Source organism: Cetorhinus maximus, chromosome 6 (assembly GCF_964194155.1).
Source record: "Cetorhinus maximus chromosome 6, sCetMax3.hap1.1, whole genome shotgun sequence".
Lineage (NCBI taxonomy): Eukaryota > Metazoa > Chordata > Chondrichthyes > Lamniformes > Cetorhinidae > Cetorhinus > Cetorhinus maximus.
Genome location: NC_135884.1, coordinates 94575057 through 94595421, shown reverse-complemented (window position 1 = coordinate 94595421; position 20365 = coordinate 94575057). Strand labels below are relative to the sequence as shown.

General features: G+C 45.6%; 1 protein-coding gene across 1 annotated transcript; it reads right to left on the bottom strand.

Annotated features, from left to right (window-relative positions):
* Positions 1–365: 365 nt before the first annotated feature.
* On the bottom strand, positions 366–20098 carry LOC144681357 (adhesion G-protein coupled receptor G2-like). Its single transcript, XM_078542953.1, has 9 exons — positions 19961–20098; positions 13608–13718; positions 13464–13509; positions 13272–13378; positions 11530–11654; positions 10662–10930; positions 5954–6053; positions 1944–2200; positions 366–1339 (listed from the first exon to the last, which is right to left on the bottom strand). The coding sequence occupies exons 6-9, from the start codon at positions 10894–10896 to the stop codon at positions 1245–1247; spliced, it is 687 nt and encodes a 228-aa protein (XP_078399079.1). The 5' UTR covers positions 10897–10930; positions 11530–11654; positions 13272–13378; positions 13464–13509; positions 13608–13718; positions 19961–20098; the 3' UTR covers positions 366–1244.
* Between the last annotated feature and the right edge of the window lie 267 nt (positions 20099–20365).

Below are 20365 nucleotides of genomic sequence, written 5' to 3'. Positions count from 1 at the left end.
ATTTTCTCTCAAGGTCGTAGGTCTCATCAAACACAGCAGCAAAAAACAAAGTGCTCAGATCAAGCATGTAGCATTGCTTTACAGAATCTCAAATCCCAAATGTCTCAGCTGTAATCTGCATTGATATGTCAGAACTTTAGATTCGTGATTGAATGGTGACCATTATCAACTACATATACATTTGGTCCCTCATCTGCCATAACCTAAGTACATGGATTACTTCAACAATACAGAGATGAAAATATAAGGCTAAATTACAAGCCAATAAATGCTTTATTCATTAGAATTTTAAAATATTATCAATTAATATTACCAGTGTTTTATCATGGCAATTCTACCACATTAAATCAGCCAGTCAGTGATGATTGATCTAACAATGATATCTCTTCTCACCAAATAAATAAGCCACATAAAAACTTCAGAGTAAAAATATCACCAAGGTTGTAACACAACTTGAAATGTAATCACACAGCTGTTGCTCTATCTGGACATTGGTCCCCACGTTAGGGAGAGTGAGACAGAAACATGATTAGAAATTAAATAGCAATTAAATCAAAGCAAGATGTATGTGTACAAAATTATTACAATGTGTGATTCAACCACATATGAAGATCAAAGTTATAAGCCAAATATATTTTCTATACTATAGGAGATTAAAGCATATTCTATTTATGCATGTCTGTTATTTTGCATTAAAATATTTTTAAAAATATTTAAAAAGCAGAACCACACAGGTTCTGACTGTACCAAAGAGCAGCAGAGGCTGTAATCTTAAATGGAATAATGTAGAGTCTTCAGCACAAAAACAGGCCATTCAGCCCAATTGGGCTATGTCACTGCTTATGGTCCACATGAGCTTCTTTCCCATCTCCTTTTCATCTAACTCTATCAGCATATGGCTATGGCACTAGCATTCTTGCAGAATACTGACAGCTCCTCTACCACTCACATCTTAAATATCTTGTAAGATAATTTGGAATCGTTTGCTAGCATATTTGTATACATGGAATGGGTCACTCTCTGTCTTTAGCACCCCCAGTTCAGAGCTTCATGTGTCAGGTGCATAAATCAGGATTTCCGGTACACAACCCACATCCTTTTCTATCCATTTTGGAAAGTTATGGGGCACTCCCTGAATACCCTCTATGTGGTTCTTATGTGTGAAGCTCTGTGCTAGGAAAGTAAAAATGAAAATTTAATATTGTTCTTCAAAAATAGATGTGTAGACATTTCAGTTGTCCTCATTAGTTAGTTGTAGATCTGTTTGTTTTTGATGTCTCTCTGGCTGTGTTGTTGGATGATCGTGTTAACATGCAGTACCAGAGGAATATGAAAAACCCTGAAAGCAAAAACAATCTATTTAAGGAACTTGTCTCAGTGGTTATCTAAATCATATTAGTTTTTGTAAATATATTTCTAGTCATAAATAATTACAAAGCTTTGTAATTAATTTTAAGATGGCCAATGTTAATTTATTGATCTACAGCAATGGATAGGTTCCATTAATGGATTTACATTAGGAGATTAATCTTAGTATTCCACACTTTTATGATCTATTATTCTCCTCCACCCCAAGAGGGTTAGCCTGATGATGTCCTCTCTCATGTTCCCCAATACCACTCTCTAACTGTCCAACATGAAATACATCAGACTGGCCCAGGTTTTGCCATTTTTCTTCCTCCCTGTGGATTTCAACTCAATTGCTGCAGAGTTGGGGAACTTGAAAGGTGAGGAATGTGATGGACACAAATTTGTACCCAATTACTGTGTGGAACTGCACTAGTGTGTTATTTCATCAACTCAATTTATTGCATTCTGCTCCAATTATAACAAAGAATATCAATTTGTAAGTAAGTCCAAGTTTAGCAAAATCAATTGGCTCCTGAAATTGTAAGTTTACATGTCTGATGAATACATATAATGCCAGTGGTACTCTGACTGACCTTGCAAAGGGTTGAGGATGCAGAACAGGTACAGTGCAGGTACACTCTGAGGTCCATATGAGAAAAAAGCTATGCCGTAGGTTGTGCCCAGTAGAAAAGTCAGGCCCAGTATGGTGAATATACTCTTCTTATTACCTCCTTTCAATCTGATCACCTTTACACATAGAATTATCAGCATGGTTGTATTGCCCAGGAATATTAGTACAAAATAGGCAATATTTGTAATATAATGCACAGTCTTGTTTGTTATCCAACACCTGTTGAGAGGACATGCAAGTAGTTTAATTAATATCCATAAAAATGCAAGAAGAGTTTATGCAGAAAGAGGCAATGGTTTGATTTTCATCAAAAGTGAGAAGTGCACATTTCAATTAATCAATGCTCCCTACACGGAGAAACTACTTTTGAGCACTCATCGTATCCCTTTGCCTGCAATTTGAACTGCTAGTGGTTAACGTGCTCATGTAAAATTTCTATTTACACCCTTTAAACAAAGTCTGAAATAAAAACAGAAACTGCTGGAAAAACTCAGCAGGTCTCTCAGCACCTGTGGAGAGAGAAACAGAGTTAACATTTCAAGTCCGTATGACTCCTTCGGAGCCAAAGAGAAGTAGAAATGTAATGGATATTATACTGTTAAAGAGGGGGTGGAGCAGGTGGAGTGAAATAGAAGGTCAGTGATAGGTGGGAGCTCAGGAGAGATTGATAAACGTCTTAGACACAAGACAAAGGGAGTGTTAATAATAGTGTTAAAGACTAAAGAAGGTGCTGATAGTGACACAAAGGTAAGAGAGCTGAATGTGTTAATAGCAGAACAAGGGTCAGCAGTCTGTGAAAGCATGACATAGAAACAAATGAAAGATGGTAAGAAGGGGGAGGGGAGGGCGTTGGGGAAAAGGGATAAAAAGGAAATTAATAATTAAAATCAAAAAATTAAAAATATGAATAAATAGATAAATAGTTGAAAATTGGATTACAAAGGGGGTAAAGATGGAGGACAGAGTACATGGTCTGAAGTTGTTGAACTCAATGTTAAGTCTGGAAGATGAGGTGCTGTCCCTCCAGTTCGCTTTGGGCTTCACTGGAACATTGCAGCAGGCCAATGATGGACATGTGGTCACGAGTGCAGGTTGGTGTGCTGAAATGGCAAGCGATGGCAAGGTCTGGGTCATGCTTGCAGACTGCACAAAGGTGTTCTGCAAAGCGGTCACCCAGTTTGCGTATAGTCTCCCCAATGTAGAGGAGACCGCATTAGGAGCAGCGAATAAAGTAGACCAAATTGAAGGAGGTGCAAGTGAAGCACTGCTTCACCTGAAAGGAGTGTTTGGGGCCTTGGACGATGAGGACGGAGGAGGTAAAGTGGCAGATGTTGCACCTTCTGCAATTGCATGGGAAGGTACTTTGCGAAAGGATTTGGAGAATTGGGGATGATGGAGGAGTGGACCAGGGTGTCACGGAGGGAATGGTCCCTACGGAATGCTGACGGTGAGGGGAAGATGTGTTTGGCGGTGGCATCATGCTGGCGTTGGTAGAAATGGTGGAGGATGATCCTTTTAATGTGGAGGCTGCTAGGGTGAGAAGTGAAGACAAGGGGCACCCTATCATGGTTCTGGGAAGGAGGGGGAGGGATGAGGGCAGAGGCACAGGGAGATGGGCTGGACAACAACAGTTGGGGGGGAGCCTCGGTTAAGGAAAAAGGAAGGCATGTCAGAAGGGCCATTTTGGAAGGTAGCATCATCGGAACAGATGTAACAGAGGCAGAGGAATTGGGAGAATGGGATGCAGTCCTCACAGGAAGCGGGGTGTGAGGAACTGTAGTCGAGGTAGCTGCGGGAGTCTGTGGGCATATATTGGTAGACAGTCTATCACCAGAAATTGAGACAGAGAGGACAAAGAAGGGAAGGAAACTGTTGCAGATGGACCATGTGAAGGTGAGAGAGGGGTGGAAATTGGAAACAAAATCGATAAATTTTTCCAGGTCCAGATGAGAGCATGAAATGGCACTGATACAGTCATTGATGTACTGAGAAAAGAGTTGTGGGAGGGGGCCTGAGTACGACTGGAATAAGGAATGTTCTACATGCCCCACAAAAAGGCAGGCATAACTGGGGCCCATGTAGGTACCCATAGCCAGACCTTTTATTTGGAGGAAATGAGAAAAGTTAAAGGAGAAATTGTTCAGTGAGAGAACAAGTTCAGCCAGGCGGAGGAGAGTGGTGGTGGCTGGGGATTGTTCGGGCCTCTGGTCAAGGAAGAAGTGGAGAGACCTCGGACCATTTTGGTGGGGGATGAAGATGTGGAGGAATTGGACGTCCATGATGAAGAGGAGGCAGTTAGGGCCAAGAAACTGGAGATTGTTGAAATGAAGTAGGGCATCAGAGGAATCACGAATGTAGGTGGGAAGAGGCTGGACAAGGGGAGAGAGAATGGAGTCAAGATAGGAAGCAATGAGTTCCGTGGGGCAAGAACAGCCTGACATGATGACTCTACCTGGACAGTCCTGTTTGTGGATTTTGGGAAGAAGGTAGAAGCGGGCTGTGTGGGATTGGGAGACTATCAGGTTGGAAGCTGTGGAGAAGATCTCCAGACGGGATGAGGTCAGTGACTGTCCTGGAAACAATGGCTTGATGTTTGGTGGTGGGGCCGTGGCCCAGGGGGAGGTAGGAAGAATTGCCTGAGAGTTGGCGCTCAGCCTCTGTGAGGTAGAGGTCAGTATGCCAGACAACAACAGCACCACCCTTGTCAGCAGGTTTGACAAAGTCATTGACTAATTAAAAAATTTGAAGGGGTTTAATAATTTTGTGGGCTTTGCTGGATAGGCCAGCATTTATTTCTCATCCCTAATTGCCCTTGAGAAGATGGTGGTGAGCTGCATTCTTGAACCACTGTAGTCCATGCATTGTAGGAACACCCACAGTGATGGTAGGAAGGGAGCTCCTGGATTTTGAAGCATCAACAGTGAAGGAAAGGTGATATTGTGCCAGATCAGGATGGTGTGTGGCTTGGAGGGGAACTTGCAGGTGGTGTTCCTTTGCATCTGCTGCCCTTGTCCTTCAAGGTGGTAGAGATGTGGGTTTGGAAGGAGCTGTTGAAGGGGCCTTGGTGAGTTTCTGCAGTGCATGTTACAGATGGTACACACTGTTGTAACTGTGCGTCAGTGGTGGAGGGAGTGAATATTTAAGGTGGTGGTTGGGGTGCCAATCAAGTGGGCTGCTTTGTCCTGGATGATGTTGGGAGTCTTGAGTGTTGTTGGAGCTGTTCTCATCCGTCACATTCCTGACTGGAGCCTTGTAGATGATGGACAGGCTTTGGGAGTCAGGAGGTGAATTAGTTGCCATAGAATTTCCAGCCTCTGAACTCCTCTTGTGCCACACTGTCTTATACGGCTGATCCAGTTCCATTTCTGGTCAATGGTAACCCCCAGGATGTTGATAGTTAATTTAGTTAAATAGTAGCTATGAATTTATCATGAGTGTGTTCACAAAGTCAGCAATATTCTCAAAGTAATATCTGCCTACACAAGACATAGAAAAGAGTTCCAGTGTGTTAAGGATTAACAATTAGAGCAAAGGCTGCCACTTAGATGTGGATACAGCATGTTTCCAACATGAGTTCAACCGTTCCCTTCTGTAAAGAAGCCAAGAAATTTCAGTTGGATATGACTGGATGGATGTTCAATGCGTGAATATGACATTGTTCTGCTTGCTATTTTACAACAGGAAGTGTTTCATTTATATTAAACAGATGAATGTCTTGGTTAAAATAGAAAACAGAGTAATGATGTATCAATGCATTAAACCTTTGTTGCTGTAATTACCAAGAGTAGTTTTTAGGCTAGAGATCACTTTCAACCAATTTACGTTGTATTGAGGCTTATCACCATTTACCATTAAAAACTGATCACATCATTAAAGTAAAGCTACAATTTAATCACACTTTATCCATTTACTATGTTTGATTGCTTGATTATGTCGCGCCTTATATTCTGCAATCAATAAACTAAAACTTACATGTCCGTAGAGTTGTAATTGCCATTGACAGGAATCGAATACCAGCCATAATTGTCTGTGCTCACTCCAACAATGATTGAAAGTACACCAGCGGGAATGCCTGGGAATACATATGAGCGTGGTTACAAAGTTATTGGAGGTGAAATTGCTGAGTGCCAGCGGCACAAAATGGGGTCATGGTGAATCGACAGTTGATGTTTCACTGTGTCCGATCTTATTCCACTGAGGTTTACAGAACAGTTGTTCAAACTACTTTTGGAGAATTGTCTCCTTGTCTCACTGCTGTTTTGCTTGGTTTGAAATGAAAAACCTTGGCAATACTTTTCAAATCAACAGAAAGTACAATCTGACACAGTGGGGAGAATTTTCCCCATGTTGGGTGGGCTGAGTGGGAATGGGCACGGACCCGATCGCGATCCACAATCGGGTCCGCGCCATCATTTTACGCGGGCGGGCCAATTAAGGCCCATCCAGCGTATTTCTCGACTCCCGAGGATAGCAGGAGTGGGTGGGCGGCGGTGGGAGTGCACAGATTGCGGGGTCCAATGGCGACCCGGCAGCCTGTTTAAATGAAGGCCTGGCAGCCTTTGCAAGGCTGCTCACAATGGCCAGGAGAAGAGCACAGCAGAGGGCTACTGTGCATCACGCAAGTCTGGAGGGTAGGCCAACGGGGCAGGCCAGGCCAGGCCGGAGGGGAGGCCAGTAGGGCAGTGGGCCCCTCGTTTCTTGGATGAGTGCCTAGGTGCCCTCCTGGTGGAGGTGGCAGTGCCGCCGGAGGTCCTGATTCTGAGGGACGGGAGGTGGAGGCCTCCCCACCTGACCAAACGTGCATGGGAGGAGGTGGCTGAGAGTGTGAGCTCCCATTACGTGGTGCGGGGCACATGGCTCCAGTGCCATAAAAGATTCAACGACCTCCTGTGCTCAGGAAGGGTGAGTACCATGTTGGCTGAGCTCACTTAATGTAGCCGTCACCCTCCCCCCCCAACTCTGAGTACAGTAATGGCACTGAATCCCTCATGGCATGGATCCCTCGCTGGGTGTGCCAGCAGATATTGCCCATGCCTAGTTCACCCTGAGAGGGTTGAGCTAGGGTGTGTTCTGTATCCGTAGCATGTGTGACACTGACACCCAGAGTATAGAGTGTGGGTGAAACTCAACTAGGCATAGTGCTGGAACCGGGAAGCATGTCAAAGTCAGGGTGCTAACATGCTGGGAGTGGAGCTTCCAGTTGGCGGGGCACCAATCCATCTGCTGCTCTTTGCACTCCATGTGCTTGTGCCTCCTTGCTTAGCAAAGTTACACCTTTGGTGCCACATGTGAAGGAGGCAGCATTTGGGCAAAGGGGGGGTTGTCAGCCCTGGCTTCTTTGTGTGAGTGTGCGGCAGCTATGGGGTAATGAAGAACTGGAATCCTGCAATGTCCCACTCTGGTTGGGTTGGCAGGGATGCAACGGGAATCCAGGTACAGGGTGGACTAATCAAAGCTCTTCTCTCCTTTTCAGGAGAAGACTGTGCACAATTCCGCAGAATGGATGTGGACTGGCAGAGGGCAGGCCCAGTTGGCGATCCTGACACCTTTTACACAGAAAGCCATGGATCTGGAGAGGCGCCATGCCCCCAGGTCTACCGGTGATGGTGAGGCTGGGGTGCCACGGGGAGGCATGTTTGGTGAGCACTCAGGTCACCATGTGTGTCCCAAAAGCCATGGCACTGCTAAATGTTCAGTGATTGAAGTTAGCAACATGGGCTGTCCATTGATTATGGAAGGATGAGCGCATAATGATCCGGGGGAGCAGCATGCAAATTGACATTGTCTGCTCTGTAACTAATCAAATGTCCTTGTTCTTTCTTTCAGCATCATCGGAGCAGGGCTGGGAGGGGGAGACAGAGGGCCCACCTCTCACACCTGAAGCCCAGAGGAAATCCACTCACCAGCGTCACAGCATCTCAGCCAGGCAGGCACCAGCGCTGATACCAGCACCTTGGTGGGAATTAGATCTTCAGCTAGTGTCCCAGGGCACGGCGGTGAGGGCACTTCACACTCGCTTCAGGTGTGGGCAGACACAGAGAGTGCCCAGGGTGCCGGAAGTCAGAGGACTACTGGGGACCAGGCACATGCTCGGTCAGTGACTGATGATGTGCCTCTGCAGTCGCTCTTGAGGCAGCAAATGCTGGAAGTGCAGCAGGGTATGCAGGAGGATCTGGCGGCAATACATGAGGCTATGCGTGGCATGGTGCCCATGCTTGAGAGTCCATGCTTTATTGACAAGAGCCTTAGTTAATGTTATTATCCAGGCCGATTTTGCACTCAGGTATCGAGTGCGGAGCCTGCAGCCCTGGCATGTGTTGAAGGTCTATCTGTGATGGGCTAGCTGAAGGTTCTTTGGATTAAAGCCTCCCAGGTGTCCCTGCCTCCCAGGAGTACGCCCGGGTCAGCGTCCACCCCCTCAGCGTTCTCCTGTGCATGCTCATCCTCGGACCCACTGCTGGACTCACTGTGTGCATCCGGAGCAACTGCGTCTATGTCTTCCTCATCCAATGTGTCCCCCTTTCCAGCGCCAGATTGTGGAGAGTGCAGCATGCAGCCACTATCAGCGAGGCACGATCTGGGGGGTACTGGAGTGCGCCCCCTGAGCAGTCCAGGCATCTTAAGTGCATCTTGAGAAGACCGATGGCTCTCTCCACCACAGCCCTTGTGCAGGTGTGGCTCCCATTGTACCGCTGCTCAGCCTCTGTTCTTGGATGGCAGAGAGGCGTCATGAGCCACCTTTCGAAGGGATAGCCCTTGTCATCCAGCAGCCATCCATCAAGCCGGGCTGGAGCACTGAAGAGCCTCGGCACCTGGGAGTGTCTGAGGATGTAGGTGTCATGGGAGCTGCCTGGGTACCTTGCACAGACTTGTAGAATGTGCATCCTGTGATCACACACTATCTGCATGTTCATGGAGTGGAAGCCCTTCCTGTTGATGAAGGCGCCGGGCTTACCTGCTGATGTCTTGATGGCCACATGTGCGCAGTCTATTGCACCCTGGACACGGTGGATGACAGCAATCGTTGCGAAGCCTCTGGCTCACTCTGTCTGGCTGGCCTCGTCCCAGCGGTAATGGATGAAAGTTAATGCATGCCTGAACAGAGCGGCTGTCACCTGCTTGACACAAGTGTGGACAGCTGATTTGGGAGACTCTGCAAAGATCACCCACCAACCCCTGGAAGGAGCTGGAGGTATAGAAGCTGTGGCCTCTAGAGCCACTGTCATGGGGTGCCCACCCACACAGTTTGCGGAGATCTCAGGGCCTATCATCTGACAGATGGAGGTGACTGTCTCCCTTGAGAGTTGCAGCCTCCTTCGGCACTGCACCTCAGACATATTGAGGAAACTGCTTCGCCTCCTGTAAACCCTAGCAGCAGGATAGTGGCGTCTTCTGCGGCCCCTTCAGACTTGGATTTTCTGTTGGCCCAGCGCCCCTTGTGCCTGCGTCTGTCCTCCCAAAGGTGGCTCCCCTGGAGGTTGAATGTGGACTCCTGGCCTCCTCCCCCTTCTGGCCCTCCCTTCCTCCTCAGAGGAGGTGCCTCCAGTGGAGAGCATAACTCCCATTCCCAGGCTAAGGGAAGGCTTCCTGAAACCTGCAGGCGAGTCACCTCGCCTCATTTTATGCATCGGCGTGCTGGGTCCACCCCTGCATGCCTACGGGAAAATTCTGGCCTGTATATTCTGAAAATTCTGGCTGCTGACTCACTCCGAGCACCTATTATGCAGCTGGTGTACACCTGTTCACTCCCCCTATATTCCATTGTGTGGAGTGTCAGACAAGCAGAGAGGCCACTGACATTAAGATACAGGCTTCAAATTTTTTGGGGGTAGGAAAGGTGGGGGCACATTTTATAGGGCCATGGAGATGACCCCTGACTCTGGCTGTATTTCTGCCTTCTGGGTAATATGAACACATGCAGAGGAGAGCTGCCTGGTCTCCTACTGAGGATTCACGACAGACTGGGGGCTGAAACTTGCTGCCAGGGTCCTTGCAGCCCTGATGCCGCAGCAAGAAGGCGGCAGCTCCCTAGCTCTCTGAAAGAAACTTGCTCTTTTGGTTAAAGTGTTGGGCTGCCTGTGGGCCTGTTCTTGGCCATGCTCTGAGAATCTTCACATGTCTCTTAACAATGATCCTAGGAGAACCTCTCCCTTGACCTTTCAGCACTGGACATCGAGGCCTAATACCCAACTTTCAACCAGAAACACCTTTTATTGCTAGAAAAATCTCCCTAATTAATCAAGAAAAGCACTCCATCTATTATACCATTAACCCTCCTCTCAGAAGAGGGTCTCTGAGCTATTTCTATTCTTCAAACCAATCATCCTATGGCCTCTTTGATCAGGTTGCCATTCAGGGTTGAATTGCAGGGAAATTTCATACTGTATTCATGAGCACCTGGAAATAAACCTGGACTCGCAAGAAAACTTTCATTCTCATTCATCTGGGCTTGAATCCAATTCACTAACAACTCTGGTTCCTGATTTATAGCCAAGTTTGATGATTAAATATTTTTGGCCTGAAATTTCACAGGGGACAGGGGACATCCAAAGCCGCCAAAAAATAACTCTTTTAAATGTTTTTTTTTTGTGTAGTAATGCAATAATAATTGTGGCCATATGATATAATGAGGATCAGATGCACATACAACTAACTCAGCAATAGAACACTTTACACTCACCCCAACCAACAAGGCGGAGTTTCAGCATGTAGCACTTAATGTAGGTGTTGAACACTTTGATCAGCATGATGTACAGGTGAAACGCTTCGATTCCCATCCATGTAAAGCTGCAAAGCAGTGAGTAATGCAGCAAGACAGCCATGGCTTTACAGAGACTGTCTGTGCAACTGGAACTGAGCCATGTGTTTGTTAAGAAGGTCACATTGAGAAGAAACAAGGCAGCACTGAGATTCATGTGGACCTGGATGGAAAATTCCTTTTGTTTCTTTCTGAATGAGAAAAGAAACAGCTTTTGAGAGAAATTATGCAAACTGATCGACTTCGATTTAGAAGTTTTCCCACACCGAGGGATGCATGAAGCAGACAAAACACACACTTAAGTCCATTCCACTGCTCACATTTCCTGGAACAGGTCACTAGCCTGAAGCACCTAGTAACAGAAACTGAAGACAGAGGCTATAACTTGAGGGACACCACTCTGCATCACACACCAGGAGATTGTCCCACTCTTACACCCTACCAAAGGCATGTTTGGCCATGTCATGAACACATCTTCCTTGGCCATCAAGTCCTGGGGTGGGATTTGAACCCAGAGCTTCTGGTTCAGAGGTAGGGACACTACCCACAGAGCTTCAGGACATCCTCTTAACAAAACAGACAACATTACAATATCAAAAGCAAGTCAACTCACTTCTTGACTACTGTATTCTCAGAATTAATATATTTACAAACAGAAGTAAGTTTTGTTTAATAAACCTGCTGTTGTAAATTACATGTGAGCTCTATTCTCAATGAGTAATTTGTTATGTATGTCAATTGCACAGCCAGTTCATTTAGAAATGATAGCACTGATGCCAGATACTCATACCTGAGGATAAAATGGATGATTAAAGTAATTGCTGTGAAAATGGCAGAAACACCACAACCAATCTGTGTGATATATGTTAGTGATTTCAATATCTTCACATCCAAGGATTGGCTCCCAGTGGGTTGCTTTAGAAAAGAGAAGGAGAAGCATTATTATGATGACTTGGTAATTTTTCTTCTAAACAAGTTACACTCTCTTCTTTCCATGTATTTTTTCCCGAACCCCTTGCTTGGCTGCCCTTGTGATATCTACTCTTCCCCTGATGAGAGGCCACAGGAATACTTGCCTAAGGCCAGGTCTATCTGAAGCTGGACTATAATGACGTCCACGCTCTGGACGATTCTCTCTCCTACTCGGAAGTGCTTGGCCTTCACACAATCCCCAGAAGAGCATGTCTGAGATCAGACACTTAGCACCTGGAGAGTTGTGGGGGGAAAGCCACTGTTTACTATTCGATTGTACAGCTTTTTATTTTTAAAATTCATTCTGGGGCTGCTGGGAAAATCCAACATTTATTGCCCATCCTTCATTGCCCCGTACAACTGAGAGCCTCACTGAGGCACTTCAGTTAAGAGACAACCACATTGGTGTGTGATTGGAGTCACATAAAGTACACAGCAGGTAAGGAAGGCAAGTTTCCTGAATTCCCGAAAGAACATTAGTTAACCAGTTACAAGGATAAATGGGAATGAAGGCCCATGATACCACAAGCCTGTTGCAAAAGCAGATGAGATATCAGGGCTTATGACTGTAACAATTAGATGTAAAACCAGAAGAGCTGTGCATGCTTTGTACAAGGCCTTGTACAAGGCCACATCTAGATTATTGTGTTAGGTTTGGCTCCCTCAGATAGTAAGGGAAAACGAGTCCCTGGAAGAGCTCCAGAGGAGAGCTACTTGATTGATACCTAGTCTGGGGCCTCCAAGATAGCAGAGCAAAATGAGCAAGCTGTGCCTTTTTACTTTGCAAAAGTGTAGGCTTTGAGGGGACAGGAAGAGGGCTGGGAATTTGCTCAGTGCTGTTCCCACTCTGTCGCTATAACTTTAATGGAGTTGGGGAGGAAACCCCATTCTGCACATAAATGGGGTCTGCAATGCATTTCTTGAAAAGTTAAAGCAGCAAAGTAGGAGCAGATTTGTTGAAACTCTCAGCCACTATGTTCACAATCATGAAGGGATAGGCAGGGGAAGACGGGAGTGGAGGTGATGGGTAGGAGGAGGTACATCTGTACAAGTTATAAAGGCAGAGATTTAGGTTAGATACTTGGAAACAATTCTCTTCACAAGAGCTGTCAATCTCTGGAATAAATCACCAACACATGTGGTGAGTGTGAGGTTTGCTGCAAACATTCCAAAGGGAGCTGGATTCTGTGAGTGGAAAACATCTCCAGTTATCCAAGGTGAGTGGATGAAATGAGATTGTGCCACCAGTTGTCATTGTCTCATGGAACTTGCTTTTAGTCTGTGGGGGTCAGGGAGAAATTTCCCAAAGTTTTATTTCCTCCCTAAATTAGGATTTGACCTTTTTTTGTGCCTCCCTGAGGGGATTGTGCAGCTCTGGGGGATAGTGAGTGGGGGAATGGGTTTAATGCTGTGAGCAGCTCGTTCCATGTTGGGATTGGACCATCTTAATATACCAGCTGGTCTTTCTTATCCCTTTTTGTATCTTTATGTATAATGAAGGATTATTGCTGTTCACAGTCAAACTGGAATGGGATAAAAGACACATTACATTGTACCTACCAGCAAGACAGCAAAGAAAGTCAGGTGATTGCATCGGCAGATGGTTTGATTGTCTGTATTTTCTGTTGTACACCCAGAATCATTCCAGTGACCGGTAGTTGTGTGTCCTGCAGTGGAAAGTTACTAAGTGAGAAATTGCTCCTCGGTTGCAACACGATTGAAATATTTGATAGAAGTGACTCCCTTTATTACCATTTTGTTCTAATTCCCAGAAGACGCATTTTGGAATGAATGTTTTCTAAAATGAAAAAGATTAACAATAATTCTTTACTGCCCTTAACACAAATAGTTCCTTTTAACAGATTGAATAGTGAAAAGTTAAAAAAATGTCCTTACCGATGATAGTTTGTTAAACACAATCAGAACAGGGTCTGTCAGATTATCACTGTTTATATTCCCCACTCGAATTCCAACTACATTATTTAAAATAATGCTCTGATTTTTATCCTGTAAAGGTACAAATACAGATTTTACCATAGTTTCCATTGAAGAGCAAAGGACAGCAGCCAAGAAAGCCCAACCTCTGAGAATAGACAGACTCCAGGCAGCTTCAGTCAGATATTCAAAGCACAGTCGGGATATTGTGGGACATGCAGCATTGATTGGGAGACAGATACCTGATGCTGGAGGGGAGGCAGGGACAGAAATGCTGAATCCTTGGATTCTGTTTGTGGAGTGCAAACTGTAATGTTAAGGGCTGGGACTGAGAGGAAGAGGCTGGAGATGAACAAACAGGACATATAGACCCAGCTCAGAGTAGGTACAATACTCCTCTTTCCTTTACACTTCTTACAATTTACTGATTCACAAATATTCACACGTCAGCAATTTCATTCCAAATGTTTGACAAAGACTGTTGTTCAATGAGTTGGCCTGAAGGTACAGGCGTAAAATATTTTCTCTTTCTTCAATCGAAATTGGGCTCTGCAGCTCCCATTGTTTCGATGATAGGAGGCCTCTTAAACTATGAAAATATGTCTGTGATGTACATGCTCACTTCCACCAGGAAGAGCATAGTCACCATCTTCATAGAAGAGTTTGTGTGTGTTTGTGTACCTCACGATTGCAAGCAACACACAGAGCATGCAAATCATGATGTCGGTCAGTGTGTAGCACTGATTTGACACAAGCACTGCCATTTTGGAGCTACACCCTCCAGCCTACACCATGTCTCACACTGAACACAATTTAAAACACATGAAGGACCCCCATCTACATAGCTTAAAGAGATCATGAATTACTTCCAGGTTAGTTGTTGGATTATTTCTTCTGGCTGCTGCTGCAATTTTATATATTTTGGATACATTTCCATACCTGCTAACAGATTTAATAGGTTACGGGGAGTGGTTGGTGCAGATTTTTTTTTGGTGAATAAAGACTTGTTCATTAATCAGTTGCATCCAGACATGAGTGGCTTAGTAAGGCTTCATCTTGACCTTGAGATTGAGTGGGAGAATGAACAGAGGTCACACAGAGCAGGACAAGCTATGAGAAGAGGAAGGAGGAGGAAAGGGCTTTCAGGAGGAGACCATATCTGCAAAGGGTGTTTATAGAGCAATTCTTACCTGAACTTCAGCGATGACCTATGCTTTGGACATCTGTACTTCACTAGAGAGGTCGTGACTGAAATCTGTCAACCGCTGCAGTCACAACCCAAACCTCAGAGCAGGGCAGGGACGGCATTGCCAGTGGCCATCCAGGTGACCATGTCCCTGAACTTCTATACATCTTGCTTCTTTCATGCTGCTGAAGGTATAAGCAACATCTTGCAGTACATCACTGCATGAGGGAGATCACTGAGGCTCTCTGTCTATGCAGAGAGACTGCTTCATCCCAGCCCCTCTTGTAGAATGAGCTGAAGGGTTTGCATGGATTGCAGGCTTCCGCATATTGCAGGGCACAACTGAATGCACACATGTTGCTTTGCATATGCTTCATGTAAATTCAGCCATTTACCTGAACTGAAACTGATTCCACTCCCTCATTGTGGGTCTGGTGTGTGGCCAGAGGTGGCTTAATTTTCAAGTGAATGCCCCATTTTCCTGCCAGCAATCACGATGCGTTCATTCTGCGGCAATCCTCTGGGCCAACTGTCTTTTCAACCACCCTGGCAAAACACAGGCAGGCTACAGAGCAATAAGGCTTATCGACTCGCGATATTGCTCATTCCTCCAGTCTGGAATTCCTGCACATGTGCAACAGCAGGCATATAATGAGAGTCATGCTGTCACTCTTACAGAGCAGACCATTGCTGTCCTGAAGCAATGCTTCCACTATCTGGACTGTTCTGGAGGAGCCCAGCAGTACTCAGCTGAGCAGGTCTCAAGGTTTATCGTGGTCTGTTGTATGTTATACAACCTCATCATCATAATGACCTTGACACCACCTATCAGGCAAGAAGCTGAGGAACAAGAATATGAGAAGGAGAAGGGGGAAGAGGAAGAACAAGACAGGAGGCTGTAACCTAGGCAGCTCCTTTCTGTCCAGGCTGGATGTGAACAAATAATTCACAATTAATACCATTAGCCTCAACCCCAATTCCCCATTCACCATCAGTCCCAGATTCCTTATCTTTCCTCTACCATTGACCATCATATTGTCCATTTTCCCACAATGCAAAAATAAAAACCGACACAAATACACAAACCGAGCCAAATTTATGAATGAAATCACATCATAGTGCACACAAAGCTAAATTGATCACCCATGAACAGTCCTTTAGTGCCTGTTTTCTGTGTATCTTTGCCTGTCCCAGTGCTCCTGCTCAATGCTCCTCCAGTGGCTGCAACATGGCTGATTGAAAACTGCTGATTTTCACTGTGGACACTGCAGATGACCATGGAGGGCCTCGAGCAGCTCTGGCTCTAGAAGGTTTGGTTTCAGGCTGCACCACCTCAGCATGGGCAGCAGCAGTCTGGGCTGGCTGGCTGACAGGCAACAAAAAAGACACAGGCGGAGCGGTAGGCATGGGAGCGCAAAAAATATCATCCTGAGAGAGCCAGCAGGTTCGTGTGCCATAAAGTCAGAGTCATAGAGGTCTACAGCAGAGAAGAAGGCTCTTCGGCCCATTGAGTCTACCACAGTGAAACAGGTACCTAACTATTCTAATCCCATTTGCCAGCATTAGGTCCATAGCCTTGCATACCATGGCATCGCAAGTGAAATCCAAATATTTCTTAAATGTTATAAGGGTTTCTCTCCCTACCACCCTTTCAGGCAGTGAGTTCCAGATTCCCACCACACTCTGGGTGAAAAAATTCTTCCTCACATCCCCTCTAAGCCTCCTGCCCCTTACCTTAAATCTATGCCCCCGGTTATTGATCCCTCCACCAAGGGGAAAACTTCCTTCCTGTCTACCCTATCTGTGCCCCTCATAATTTTATACAACTCAATCATGTCCCCTGCTCAATCTCCTCTGCTCCAGAGAAAATAACCCCAGTCTATCCAATTTCCCCAGCCCAGGCGACATCCTGGTAAATCTCCTCTGCACTCTCTCTTGTGCAATCACATCCTTCCTATAATGCGGATTCCAGAACTGCATGCAATACTCTAGCTGTGGCCAAACCAGCGTTTTATACAGTTCCAGCATAACCTCCCTGCTGTTATATTCTATACCTTGGCTAATAAAGGCAAGTAACACATGCGCCTTTTTAACCACTGTATCTACATGTCCTGCTACTTTAAGGGACCGGTGGACATGCACACCAAAGTCCCTCTGATCCTCGGTACTTCCCAGGGCCCTACCATTCATCATGTATTCCCATGCCTTGTTTGTTCTGCCCAAGTGCATCACCTCACACTTATCTGGATTAAATTCCATTTGCCACTGATCAGCCCATCTGACCAGCCTGTCTATATCCTCCTATAATCTAAGGCTATCCTCCTCAGTATTTACCACCTCACCAATTTTCGTGTCATCCGCGAACTTACTGATCAACCCTCCTACATTCAAGTCTAAATCGTTTATATATATACCACAAACAGCAAGGGACCCAACACTGATCCCTGTGGAACCCCACTGAACACAGGCATCCAGTCACAAAAACACCCCTTGACCATTGCCCTCTGCTTCCTGCCACTCAGCCAATTCTGTATCCAATTTGCCAAATTGCCTTGGATCTCACGGGCTCTTACCTTCGTTATCTGTTTCCCATGCGGGACCTTATCAAAAGCCTTTTTGAAGTCCAAGTAGACTACGTCAAATGCATTGCCCTCATCTACACACCTGGTCACCTCTTCGAAAAATTCAATCAAATTGGTCAGACATGACTTCCCCTTAACAAAACCATGCTGACGGTCCTTGATTAATCCCTGCCTCTCCAAGTGTAGATTAATTCTGTCCCTTAGAATTGCTTCCAATAGTTTCTCCACCACTGAGGTTAGACTGACTGGCCTGCAGTTCCTTGGTTTATCCCTTCCTCCCTTCTTCAATAACGGTAACATATTGGCTGTCCTCCAGTCCTCTGGCACCTCTCCTATGGTCAGAGAGGGATTGAAAATTATTGCCAGCGCCCCTGCTTTCTCCTCCCTTGCCTCACTCAACAGCCTGGGATACATTTCATTCGGGCCTGGAGACTTATGTACTTTTAAGCCCGCCAGACCACTTAGAACCTCCTCCTTTTCTATGCTAATTTCTTTAATTATATCACAGTCCTTCTGCCTGATTTCCATATCCATGTCGTCTCTCTCACTTGTGAACACCGACACAAAGGGTAGCATCTGCTGTAAAATGATGCGGGGATATGTCGGGCATGCATCCCGATGTCACCCCGCGTCATTTAGATGTGCAGCTCGCTGGGTGCGCAGCCGAATCAGCTGCATGCCCGCCGAACTATCAACAGCCTATTAAGGCCATTAAAATACTAATTAAAATGATTAATGGACCTGCTGCTTTAACTGATTCCTTGATCAATATTTCGATAACCCGTCCTCTTTTACTTCCTTCCCTGTCTCGCCTGAAGATCCTATATCATGGAATATTGAGCTGCCAATCCTGCCCCTCTCTCAACCATGTCTCTGTGACAGCAATGACATCATACTTCCACGTGTCAATTTGTGCCCTCAACTCATCTGACTTATTCGTCAGATTCCTTGCATTAAAATAAATACCATCCAAACTTGCCAAATTCCCTTGTGCCTTAACTGGCCTATAATTTCTATGCCTTCCAGACTCACTTGCTCTCTCTTCTAATTTTGGCTCCCCCTGCTGAACCTCCTCTCAGGATCCCATCCCCCTGCCAAGTTAGTTTAAACCCTCCCCAACAGCACTAGCAAACCTCCCTGCAAGGATGTTGGTCCCATTCCAGTTCAGGTGCAACCCGTCCACCTTGTACAGGTCCCACCGCCCCCAGGAATGGTCCCAATGTCCCAGAAAACTAAAGCCCTCCCTCCTGCACCGTCTCTCCAGCCACGCATTCACCTGGACTAACCTCTTATTTCTATACCCACTAGCGCGTGGCACCGGAAATAATCCAGAGATTACCACCTTTGAGGTCCTCTTTTTTAATCTGCTTCCGAGCTCCCTAAATTCTGCTTGAAAGACCTCATCCCTCTTTCTACCTATGTCGTTGGTACCAATATGTACCTTTATCTCTGTCTGTTTGCCCTCCCCCTTTAGAATGCCCTGCAGCCATTCAGTGACATCCTTGACCCTGGCACTAAGGAGGCAACATACCATCCTGGAGTCATGTCTATGGCCGCAGAAATGCCTGCCTGTTCCCCTCACTATCAAGTCTCCTACCACTATTGCTCTTCCCCTCTTTTTCCACCCCCCCTGTGCAGCTGAGCCACTCACAGTGCCATGAGCGTGGCTGCACTCCCCAAAGGAACTGTCACTCTCACCGTTTTCCAACACAGAAAAAATGGCTCTCGAGCGATATGCACCCTGGGGATTTCCTGACTACCTGCCTGGCACCTTTCTTCTGACAAATGGTCACCCATTCCCTCTCTGTCTGCACTTTCTGTAAGCTGTGGGGTGACCACGTCGAAAAATGTGCTATCCACGAAACTCTCAGCCTCGTGGATGCACCTCAGTGCCTCCAGCTGCTGCTCCAGCTCCAAAACTCGGAGCCCAAGTAGCTGCAGCTGGTGCCACTTCCTGCACATGTGGTCGGTCAGAGCGCAAGGAGCATCTAGGATTTCCCACATGTTGCAGGCAGTACATAACACAGGACTTCAATTGCCACATGCTACCAACTGCACCAATAGCCTCAGTCACAGGGAATGTGATGTACTTATTTGCTATAACACACAACAAACCAGGTCACCAGTTTTATGGAGGGATGCGCTGCAAAGTGACTGATATTACCGGCCCTCTGGAAATATCCTGAAGCAAAAATGTTTAATGATTAGTTTTTAAACACAGATTGTAATTTTATTCCATTTCCTTCCCCCAGCGTATTTTCCCCCCTGTACGGACATGTTATCACGCATGAAGATGTACTAACCTAGCAGACAGATAAACCTATGATCAATCCATCAGTTCAGCACAGCAAGAGTTAAACAGCTGTTTAAATAATGCACACAAAGAACAGAAGGTATCTCATCAGTTAAAGTGCTCAATGAGTAACATGCAGCAAGTGAAATAATTATTAACATCTTTTTCAGTATTGTTACACACTTTCACTACCATTTTATAAAATCCCACATCTCATTACACACTGAGAAAAGAGTAGCTGTGTTTATGTTACCTGGAACAGTGCTGCATTTCTGAATATAATGAAAATGGTTCGAAATGTGGTAGTATTAAAGTAGCTGCTGACGCCATTGACGTTATCCAGGAGACTTGGCGGCAATTTGATCTCAAGTGATGGGTCAAAGGTAGAGATATTCTCCTGGGTTTTATATTTAACAATAAAAAATATAAATTATTTGGATATCTGATAACAATCTGCAATGACATTTCACTTCTTACATTCAGGAGCAACAAACTCAAAGAGTCTGGGTGTGTAAAAAGCCCCAAAGTTCTGGGTTCAAATCACACTCCAGGGATTGACCCCAAAAGTTAAGGCTGACACTTCAGTGCAGTACTGACAGAGCACTGCACTGTCAGAGGTGCTATCTTTTGGATGGGGCGTTGAACTGAGGCCCCATCT